The 12,131-nt window shown below is 39.9% G+C and overlaps 1 protein-coding gene across 1 annotated transcript in view; it reads right to left on the bottom strand.

Moving 5' to 3' along the window:
- The window catches only part of Nyap2 (neuronal tyrosine-phosphorylated phosphoinositide-3-kinase adaptor 2), a 273,570-nt gene that overhangs the window by 107,279 nt on the left and 154,160 nt on the right, over positions 1-12,131 (bottom strand). Inside the window, exon 5 of the mRNA XM_013519763.1 lies at positions 813-1,898. Coding sequence (XP_013375217.1) covers positions 813-1,898 — 1,086 coding nt within the window. The remainder of the gene's footprint in view (positions 1-812; positions 1,899-12,131) is intronic.

Raw genomic sequence — 12,131 nt, forward strand, 5'->3', positions numbered from 1 at the left:
TTAGAATTCCTGGCCCCATTTTCAGGATTCAGATTTTACACTCCTTAAAAAACCATTCACTCATTCATTTTATTTATTTATTTATTTATTTATTTATTTATTTATTTATTATTTTAATACTGTCCTCCTGCCTCAACCTCCCAGAATTCTGGGATTGCAGGTCTATACCACCATCCCTGGTTGCTCCTCTTTGTAATGTTAATAATGTACAGATTGTCCATGTTAATTCTTCAGATCCACATTCAGAATACACTATTTGTTTAGCTTATTGAGAGTAAAATAATGCATGGCACATTTTGCCATCTGAAAGAAAAGGAACACACATCACATGTGCTGTGCTCTGCCTGTCTGTCACGGTCTTTTCATTTTGCTTTTGATCCTCACTCTAGGCTTCCTGCACCCTCTCTCTGCAGCTGTACACCTTGCACGCTCACCCTCTGAGGTCTGAGACCTTGCACACTCTCATTGACTGAAGCCCTAGACCTGCACACTCACTCTGTGAGGTCTTAGACCTTGCACACTCACTCTCAGAGGTCCATGACATTGCAGACTCACTCTCTGAGTTCCTAGACTGTGCATATGACCAAGACCCTGCACGCTCACTCTCTGAGGTTTTAGACCGTGCACACTCACTCTCTGCACCCTAGACCGTGCACGCTCACACCCTGAGGTCCTAGACTTTGTACGTGCACTCTCGGAGGCCCTAGACCTTGAACGCTCACTCTCGGAGACCCGAGACCTTGCTTGCTCGCTCATGGAGGGCCTAGAGCGTGCACGCTCACTCTCTGAGGTCCCAGACTGTGCACACTTACTCTCTGCCGGCTCTTTGGACCGCCGGCCGCTGGACGACTTCCTCAGCAGCAGGCTGCGTCCTGAGGTAAATAGGCTGGTCAATTCTTCCAAGGGACTTGTGGGCGTTCGGGATCGAGACCCGCCGGGAGCCGCCCCATAGGTGTTCACCGCGGCGTGGACCATCTTGGCCCCGTCCTGGGACACGGGCCGCGGGGTGGCAGGAGGCACTGAAGACGAGCCCCGGGAGAGGCTGCCGGCGTGCACGGCGGCGTCGTAGGGGGGCGGCCTCTTGAGGCTCAGGGGGGTCAGGGACCGGCCCATGCTGACAGGCGATGGGGAGGTGGAGTGGCTTTTAGGGTAGCCGTGGGGAGACTGCGTTCGGTACAGAGTGGAGGGGGGCGGCGGGGACGAGGACAGCACAGCCGCGCCTGGAGCGGGGCCCAGGGCTCCGGCCGGGTCCTTGTCCAGCTTGGCGTGGCCGGAAGGTGGCGATGCTCCGGCGGGTGGTGGCTTCATGTAAGACACGTTTTCCAACACGGGGAGCTTGGTGACCTCCAGGGGTGTCAGCGGAGACTCGTCGGAGTTGGGGGAGCAGTGTACGGGAGCCGGGGGGAACACGAGCAGCGGGGGCCTGTGAGAAAGCAGGTTGGGGAAGGGCGGGGGGATGTCACAGAGCAGACCCCGGGGCGTGCACGGCACTGAGGACTTGGCCGAGTCCGAGTCAGGCACCGTGGGCGTAGCACACTGCGAGGAACAGCTGTGATGGTCCAGGTCACACTTGGGATCCTGGCCCAGGTCGTCAAAAATGGGGTACTTCATCTCCTCGTAGACAGCCTCGCTCTGGTCGTCCTCCTCCCTCCTGAAGTCTCTGAGGATGTTGCCCACCATCTCGATGTACACGGGCTCCTCCTCCTCGGGGTCCCCGGCGGGGCTGCTGACCTGCGAGAGTGAGGAGTCCCGCGTGAGCGACGTCCTCCGTGGCTCGTGCTTCTTGATGTAGGTCTCGTCAAAGGAGGTGCTCAGCTGAGTGTTGGGGTTTCTTTTCGGCTTCGGAGGGGGGATTTTCTTGGAGTATTCATCGCTGTGGGGTCTCGGTTTGGCTGACACTGAAAGATGAAAAGAGTAGTAAAATACTTGAATATAATAGGAAAGTTTTGAAAAATGATTTGCACTTAATTCTCTAAAGTTTCTACAGGAGCGGTCAACTTCATTTTTAACTTGAGACTCACATCAGAAATGAACTACAGAGTCAAATGTTCCCATCTTTAGAAAAATCGGATGCACAGAATGATAGGAAGGATGGACTGACTAATCCAACAGATAAGTGCATTAAAGCCAAGGCTACCTCTCACTCCTTTACTTAGAATTCTTAAAAGGAAATGAAGCTTGTTGGATAACAGGAATAGTAAACTTTATAATAAATATACTTGCAGGAAATAAGTGAGAAAGAAACTCAGGAGAATAAAAAGAAATCCAGTGTCTGTTAGCACAAAGGGTCACAAAACCACCACAGAGTTGAGCCTTTTTACTGATGTGGATGTTCCACACGATGATATCTCGCTTTCATTTAGGATAAACATTCCCTGGTCTGCTAGACTTACTTAATCTCTGTCTTGGTTCAGATAAATACCTTGCATGAAGACACATCCAATACTTCAAGGAAATTGATGTAAAAAATCTTATGAGGCTAGACAAGTTAATCTCCAAATCTGCAGGTATTGTCGATTATGGTGTATTTGTCTGTTTTTGTTCATAAGATCTCTTACGATAGCCCAAATTCTGTCTTGAAATGAATTTATGAGACATATTCCACTGACACATTAAAACTCCCTGGAGAGTTTTAAAAGACAGTTACCCAGGGAATGATGTATGAGCTTCAAGAATATCTGCTGGAAACTCACAACAGATCTGTGTACCAAGGCATCCCCCTTCTGCAATCTCCCCCTGTAGGACAGAACATTAACTTCTGACACCATCCAATAAGGTGGAGGAGGCCAGGAAGTGCCTCCCGCTGCAATCCATTGTTTAGCATGCAAGGAAGGTACTGGAGTCATGTTATTATCTCATTATCTCATTGTGTTGATACATGATTATAATGATTATCATCATTATGCAATGTGACAGAGTGTAGTCACTTACACTAGAAGGTAGCATGCAATGTAAGTTGACAAAACTGGAGGAAATAATCAGGCTTCTCCATGACCCACATTCTAAAGAGAGGAAGGTTTCTCAGGGCACAAATCATCACCCACTAATTTTCCTTTGTTTTTCAGAAGTGGCATAGCTTATGACTTAAGATATTTTCTAGAACTTACTTAAGAGGAGGAAAGTGCTTAAGGGTTAGTCAGGTGGCTGCTGTATGCATGCATCTGTCTTCAACAAGAGAGAATCAATGCAGTACTTCGTTAGTGAGTCTGTATTTCACTTTGCTAGGTTACTTATGATTCGTTACTTAGTTCCATTGTACCCATCATGGTCATTTATTCACTACAATCAAACAGCTGTTTGAAGAGAAGTTTCCTAATATATCCAGACTTTTATTTCCTTTAATGCATATTAGCAAACTCATTTACCAGAGGACTATAGCAAGTGAAGTCCTGTAGTTCCCAAAATAAAGTGCCTAAATACATACTGAAGTGAAAACTGTCCAATCAATCATTCTTTAGGAATTAGCAAAGCAACCAATAGCTCTCCCTGTACCACCCACTGTAGTATAAATATTACTGGCTCTGAAATCTATCATACATCTTAATTTTCATATGAATTAAATAAATCATCATGTTATTAAAGTCTAAATTGATGAGAAAAGACTATGAATGAAAGGTTTATTTGATTTAGTATTGGAAGGATTTTGAAAAGATCAGGACTTAAAAGAATGAAACCCATCCAGACTATTTTTTGACTATTCTTTTGCAGTCATCCCCAGCCATAGAGATAGACTTACTCTAGTCTTTATACTAAGTAACTCAGAGTCTGGGAAGATATTTGCAACTGACTGGTAAGTTTTAAAGATTGAATTTTGGGATGCAGGAGAAACATTCAGGGTAGTGAGGTGCTCTACAAGTGGGTGATTAACCTAAGGCTAAGAAATTGGGTATATCAGTGAGATGGGTAGTTGCATAATATGGGAACAACACATGTAAAGTAGGATTTTTATTCTTCTGCCTTAAACATAAGCAGTCAATGATAGATCTGGAAGAAGTATGATATGCAGAGAAGCAACATCACATGGACAAACCTAGGGACCACATCTCTCTTTCTCACATTAATGATAAAGTGTCCTTAGGAATAGGTGAAACCAGTGTTTGAGTTATCCTCATAGTGTGAATAAAACGTATTTCTTTTGTTTGACAAAGAAATGTAGAAAAAATAAAAGAAAGTTCCTTTGTATCTATGAAATGATTGTAGCAAGAGAAGTTTTTATGTTAGAACACAACATACCTAGATTTAAGGTGGAACAAATGTACATAAGAAAGAATCTGAATGACCCATTCACACTATGAGGACAATTTTAATGTCAAACCAATTATGACTATTGTCTACCAGGAAAAATCAGAAAGAACATATGACTCTTAGGGTGACTATAAGGTGATCACAGCTGATATTAATTGAACTGTGTTCCTCTTCTCAACAACCACAAGTTCTATGTTGAAGCCCCAACATGATGGCATTAATGCCTCCTTCAGCAGATAGGTAGGTTTAGATAAGGTCATAAGCGTAGGGCCCTCATGAGATGATTAAGAGAAAATAGTCTTCTCTCCCTCTCCCATCTCTTTTCTCTCTCCAAAATGCACAGGAATTGGTTTACAAACCAGGTAAAGATTCCTCACCAACACAATACTTTATTTATTTGTATATTACTGGATCTTTTTTGAGACAGGTACCAGACTAGCCTTGAACTCATGGCAGTCCTCCTGTCTCAGTCACCTAAGTGCTGAGATTGCAGGCATGAGGCACAACATCTAGCTAGAGAGAATACATTTCTAGAATTTAAATCACCCATTTATGTCTCTTGGCTGCCTGAACCACCAAAGTCACTGAAAAATTTCTTGACCCTTTACAGTTGGAAAGGGAGCGCCTACTTTCATTTCATTCTCTGGCACTGGAATACTTTAACTATCTTTGTTATTTTAAGAATTAGTACAATTTTTTCCTAGGCAGCCTTTTAAATTTCTCCTGTCCTTTGTCGCCTGCCCTCTTACTTCCTGCCTCAATGTCCTACCTGTGTATGAAGATACCCAACCCTGACACTTGCCCAGGGCCACCCTTCCCATACATCCTCCTATTCTGCCTCTTCTTGGTCAGATTCTCTAACCTCAGTTTGTGCCAAGACGCACAGTACTTAAACCTGACCCATCTTTAGATGTCCCTTGTTTATTCTTGTCATTTCGTTTAGCATATTTGCTCACTTCTGTACTCTAATCCACTTCCTCTGGAGCTGGACGGCAATTCTCTAGGGGAATCCCTCCTTATCTAGGCAGGCTTCTTGCCCCTTCCACTCCCTTCTGTCCCTGTTGAACAAAGCCTAATGCATGCAGATTTATATAATTCAAGCAATTATTTTCCTGCTCTTCCTCCTAGGTATTGACCAATTTTTTAAATGGAAGAATTGAGAATTATTTAGAGAATAGAATGTTAACTAAATTGCAGGTGACCCAGCTGAATAAACACATCCATTCCTTCAAAACGGGAGCTTTTTATCTGCACAGTCTGATTTTTACTCAACACTCCTCTTATAGTCTCATAATTATCTCTGGAAAATCAAAGCACAAAACAGTTTGTTTCCTCATATACTGATATTTCTCCTCATTTATCATGGTGCAAATATTTAGTAAATAATTGTAAAGCAATGAAAATATGTTTCAACTGTCATATGTATGCTTTTCAAAAGTTTATATAAAGAAATGTCTGAAATTTTAGGCAACATCTCATAATTTATTCTAATTTATATTCACTCAAAGAACTTCAAATGCAAAAAAAAATCATGTTAAAATGTAATTTCTTTATAAGGTACTTAAAATAGTCTCAAACTCCACACTTACATGCTAAAATACTGCTAAGACAAAATCTGCATTGCAAATTTCAACATGTAACCTTATTCAACCAAAATAAAAAGGTGATTTGTGTCACTTTTAAATGAACTTTAAATTATTTCTAATAAGCCCAAAGATAAAAGCAATAATTCCTGTTCAGCTCCAGAACACAAATTTTAGTGCTTAAAATAGCATAATGACAGTAGCATTGAATAAGCAGAAAGTGACATTTTTGAAATGAGATATTTGAACACAAAGGTTATGCATGGCTTTCAGTCACGCCTAGATAATCTGTCTTTCACAGTTAATTTTGGAAATTTGCCATGTCCTTTGTCAATCTATCCTTCAGAAATACATTTTTCTTATTAGAAGCTGTAACATTAAATCATGCTTTAGTATCTGTCAATGCTCTTGACTTAGGGCATGACAAATAGACACAACAGAGGTCAATATTTCCTCCCATGGAAAAACTCGGTGACCACAGGGTCCTAGAAATTGAAGGGCCCTTAAAGACTGTCAAGGCTGAACTCCATATATTACTGGAGAACAAATATGAATTCCTTAACTTGTGCATTTTAAAGGAAAATCTCATATTTTAAGCCTTGTACATCCTTTGTAATGAGGAGAACAAGGAGAGAAAAATCTGTCTCATTCATGATTTTATTCATGGCACAGAGTATCATTAAAAAAACACAACTTTCTGTCTACACTATAAATTCAGAACAATAACTTTGTATATTCTGCCACAGGCATATATTTAAGTAAGCAACTCAAAGTGGGAAATGCCATCTATTGGAGGGAAATGATGTCCACACTGTGCGATACTGGAACAGGCTGTGTCTCAAGGTGAGAGACGCATTTCCCACATTCAGCGGAATTGTGCTCACAATAGCACTCTTTCACAACTCACACTTCCTCAGCTTTGAGAGATATTTTTATTTTCACAAGTCCCATAATACTATCCACGATTTTCTTAAAATTAAAATGTTAGTTCAGGGATGAAAGTTTCAGATTCTCTTGGTCTGTTCACAGTAGGAACAAGAAAATATGTTCTTGTAAGAAAAGTATTGGTTTTGAGGGAAAAGAGAAAGGAAAGAAGGAAGGGAAATATATATATAATATATTATATATATATTGTATATATATACACACACTCAAGATGGCTAAGATAATTGTTCTTCTAATTTGTATTGGTTTATTGAAAGGGACAGTTAATATTTAATTGTTTGATCAATCCTACATGCCTATATCTGGTTATCTGAGGAACCAATTTGAGGATAAGAATATGTAGTACAACAACCATTGTTAATCTCCTGTCACTTTGTTTGAGATGCTGTGTTGTTTTAATTGTTTTGGTTACGTCTTTGTTTTTGTTATTTTGGTTTTGTTCTTTTCTCTTTAAAATAAATAAAATATTGAGTTTGGAGTTGTAGGTCTCATGTTATAGTCCTGGACATGGTGACCAAAAAATAAAAAATAAAAAAGCCAGAGACTTCAAGTTAATGTTTGGGTGGAAAAAAACAAAGCAAGGTTTGAAACTACCTTGAAAGTGTGGCCTGAAAGTTGAGTAGGATTTTAGAACTTTGACTTAGCTCAAACCCAAGAATCTAATGCCTTCTCTGCTTCAAGTAAGACATTATGCAAATTAATTTGAAGAACATTTTCATTTACATTTACCTTTGTAATATATACAGTAAGAGTCTTTCATCAAAATCACTGTACTTTGAGTTACCTATTTCAACCCATGAGTTGTAAAATAACTTTGAAATCTAACTTGCAATTTTATTGGATAAATGAGAAGGTTAGAAGACGGGAGTAGATTTCATGTAATAAGGCTATGTAAGTACCTAGGATTCCCTAGATCACATGTACTTCTTGTAGGTTTTGATGAGGAATGTGTGAAGACTCCCAAACCAGAAAATCTCTGGTTGACAGCCTCCATTACTGGCTCCATCAATTCTTTTCTCCTCATAGGCACTTATATTTTCATTAGTAAGAGGTGGAGTCCATCCTTTTCCCCTGGTACCTTCCAGCTCTTCCAAAGGGAGTCAGCCATCAAGGAAGAAGTCTAACTTCTCAGAGATGATCATGCTTTAAGTAAATCTAAGCTAGTGATGGAGAAAAGATCCAAACAAATGAAATCAACTAGGAAAATAAAATTCTAGATGTATGAGCCCAGTATATCTGCTCCAGTTATTTCCTGTCCACCTCCAGGTATTTGATTGATCCCAGATGAGATAGAAAATATTCTGCATCAAGGAAAGACCATCCCCACTGGGTGTGTTGAATTCAATCTATGGAATGATGTGCTAACATTGTCTCTGCTTTTAGGTCACTGAATTTAGGAATAGTAGTTATATACACTGGAAACTGAGATCAGAAGTGTGGTGCTGCTACAACAAAATCTAAAACTTGTGCATTATTTCTGGGACTTGGTGGTAGCAGAGATATGAAGAACAGTGAAAAATATATTGGGAGCTTGAAAGGTTGGTTGAGAAATTACTAGCAGAGGTTAGAAAATGGAGAGTTGTGTTAGAAACTAGGAAGAAACTGTGGAACTACAAAAAAACAGACTGTACCTAATGAAACTGTGGACTCTTTTAAGGAAAATTCTAAAAGAATGTGAAAGTGTGGGCCAGTTTATTTTAGCTACACATGATCAAGGATTCAATGAGAGAGGTAGGAAATAAGGAAATGCTCATTCCTCAAGCAGAAATGAAGGGAAATAGTTCCAACGCTGTATCAGCCTAGAAGCTTTTTCTGGGCAGAAAAACAAAATGAAGCAAACAAAAGAAAACAAACTTTGCAAAATAAAAGGTAGCCCCAAGAAAATGTAAAATCCAGAGCTCTACCAGTAAAATATAGCTTTGTGGTAAAAAGAAAATTAACAATATACCTATAAGATTAGACGCTGAAAATTTTGAAAGATTTAAACTAGGGAAACCAGGACTTTTAAGACTCTTACCAATGTTATTATACAATACTGTAACTAAATTCATAAGTAGAGACAGACCTGCTTCTAAGCAATTTAAGTTCTATCTTTCATCTCATGAAATTGGAATAATTTGATTCATTGAAAGCCCACAAAATTTGTAAGGGCAGTTTGCAAAACTTTGATGAAAAATCAAAGAGTCTGTTCAAAATTTACATTAAAAAAGCCTTCGGGCCTCAGAACTTATAGAAACTGCAGGAGAATTGAAAAACTACTCATGTGGAGATTTAGCTCTTTTCTTATAGACACGGAAGGATGACTCAAGAACTCAGATATCAAAATTAGAAGTCACAGGAATTAAAAAACCTATAAGAAGAAATGGACCCTAATAAACAAATGTTTTTAGTCCTCAGAGTGTGGAGAACTGGTCACATGTCCAAATGGACTTCTCAATTCCTATTGGCCAGTGAATTCTAAATGCTGCCCCATTCTCCAGCCACTATTTTTTTAAAAAACAAGACTATACATCCAATTTTCCAGACCTCAACACACCAGTGTGTGTTGGTTTGTGGAGCACAGATAATGTGCTTTGCATTCAAAACCTTTTCAAGTGAAGCACTGCAACCCAGTACCTCTGTCTGAGAAGCTGCACTTATGGAGAACACTTCATGAAAACGTGAGTTAGATGATGAAATATTAGATTTCAAGCTGATGCTGCAATACTAGGAAACTTTTAGACAAGAAGATGAGGTATTTTGTCTATTGAAACTAATATAGTCAGGGTAACCCTAACCCTAAGGGAAAGGGAAAACCCTCGGTAAAGATAATCACCATCAATTCCTTCCTTATTATGCATTCAACCTATCAATGTGCAAAGTCTGTCTCTTCTTGAATGAGGAATGGCACTGTGGTGTTCTTTGACTAATAGAGTTTCACATTCTGCATCTCGAACTTAGGAAGGTTGGCATTCACTTCCTCTGTTTGGAAGGTGGACTGCCATGGAAGATCACTGAGACCCGTGTGCTATGAAGCAACCTAATCGAGTCATATGAAGCGGCCCTGGGGAGGAGAGATATGACCCAGTCTGTAGAGTGACAAGTTCTTCAACCTTCCAACCCATCCCAGCTGCTGGCTAAATACAACCTAATGTGAAGGCCTAACCAGTATCACATAGGGCAGAGGAAGCACTATTTAAAAGCCAAATCCACTCACAGGGCAATAAAAAGTAACATATTATTATCGTTTTCAGCCATGACATTTTGAGTTTGCTTATGATACAGCAATAGATAATTGAAAAAAATTCAAAAGTTAATTTCCTGTGAGTTTGGATATTTCAGGGAAAAATGCTATTGTCATCTTCAGAGAATGAGGGTACAGCTTTTACCCCAAAGATGCAAAATACATCTCTCTAGACTATGGAAATTAAGGAAGTAAGAATGCTTCCTGAATATTATAAAGTCACCAAAAGATGATTCAGAGAAGAGATATAAAAAGAGATGACAAACTTGCTGGTCAAATGACTGGATTGAAATCAGAGTGGAAGTATTAATATATATAAAGGAAGAACAAACTGAAGTAGAGACTGCTAGCTGCAGGGAATGCAGAACTGTGAGACTCACAGACCTAACCCTAGTGGCTCTCTACAGCAGCTTCAAGGGACCCAGTATCCTTTGTATCTCTATCACAGAGATATATGCAGCATGCTTGTAGAGCCTGAAGCCACTAAACTCTTAATTTTCTTTCATAATTTTAATTTCCAAAGTATACACATGTTTCGCCTTAGAAACTACAAATGTAGCATTCTGGTTTTGTACACTCATCTCTTTTGAGTTTGGTTACCAAGAAATCTGATGAGATGGAGTTTTGAGTTTGTAGATTGAGGCCAGTGTCACACTAGGGCAAAGACACCAAAGCCACATCATTTTGTTGCAATCCGTCCAGGCAAGCAGCCAGCATACCTGAAGAGGCACAACACTCTGTTAGCAGTATTTATCCCAGGTTTCCAAGCACAGTGTCTCATTGGCAAACCATTCTCTTGCCCATAGATGCAGCCCACTTACAAAGAAGCAAGAATGGTGACTCTGCTACAGACACTGCTTTGGCTACTCAGCTATAGGTGCCCAGATTCCACTTGTGTTTGAGTAATGCATTCATTACTCAACCCTAGAGGGAGGAGAGGCAAGAACTAGAGGAATGTATCCATCAGGGTGAGAAGTTTTTCTGCAGGGATGCTCTCAGTTAAAGCATATGCTAAGACATCAGGTTCCATCACCTGAGGGGGAGCACAAAACAGGAGGACTATGACAAAGTGTAGTGGAAAGAGAATGTGCCTTCCAATCAAACAGATGGGAATTCCAGTGTCATCATGCTGTACTACGTTCCCCCAAGCCACTATTTCTTCTTCTATAAGAAAGATATACTTATAGGGCTAAAACTCAAATGAGAAAATCAGTATGCTCATTTAAAACCCTTAGCAAATACCTACCACTTAGAAGGGCCTAAAAAAGTGTATCTGTTAATATTTCAGTTTCTCCAGAACATCAGATTAATTCCAGCTACCAAGAATTCTTGTGTCACTCAGCTTCAAGTAAAATGCTGTTCCAACAAACCTCTAATAAATCGAAAATAGTATAGCCATTGCCTATACAATGCCACTAAACTTCAGGTAGAATGCTGTTCCAAAAAACTCCTAATAAATCAAAAATAGTGTAACTCCCATAATACTGTGAATACAACTAAGTTGCCATGAATACTACCTTGGCAAGTATAAATACTACAATATGCCTTCATGATCATTAATCTTGATTCTAACCTGGTAGATTAGCAAAGCACACTACTGGCTGTGTCAGCATGGATCATGCAGAAATGGCCTTGGATATTATATATTGTCCCTAACTCACTCTTCCCTGGCACTGTTTCTTTGTTCTGCTTCCCCACCACTATGAACTAAGCAGCTGAGCTCCACCACACCCCTCCACCATGATTTGTCTGCCTTGGACTTGTCTGCCTTGGAGCCAGTCAATGATGAATTAAAATTGTAAGCAAATAAAACCTTTCCTTATTTAAATTGTGAGTGTCAGACATTGTGTCTCCACTATAGGAAAACTAATTAATACAGCAGTGTATCCATTATCTTCCTTCATGAGTGCATTGCTAACTGAAAACTTTTGGAAACCCCCCCACCATGCCACCAACTGCCTCACATCACAAGAATACTGTACCATATACCATTAGCCTAGGAGAACGTAAAAATGCAGAGCATGGCATTTCTAAATAGCTGTTGTTTGCATACCATCATAAAGTCAAACAAAATCTCAAGTCAATCTATTGTAAGTTGGGAACTATCTATTTGTGGTGGTTCCTTTATGTCACTC

Source organism: Chinchilla lanigera, unplaced genomic scaffold, assembly GCF_000276665.1.
Source record: "Chinchilla lanigera isolate Chin_1 unplaced genomic scaffold, ChiLan1.0 scaffold00052, whole genome shotgun sequence".
In the NCBI taxonomy this organism is placed as follows: Eukaryota; Metazoa; Chordata; class Mammalia; order Rodentia; family Chinchillidae; genus Chinchilla; species Chinchilla lanigera.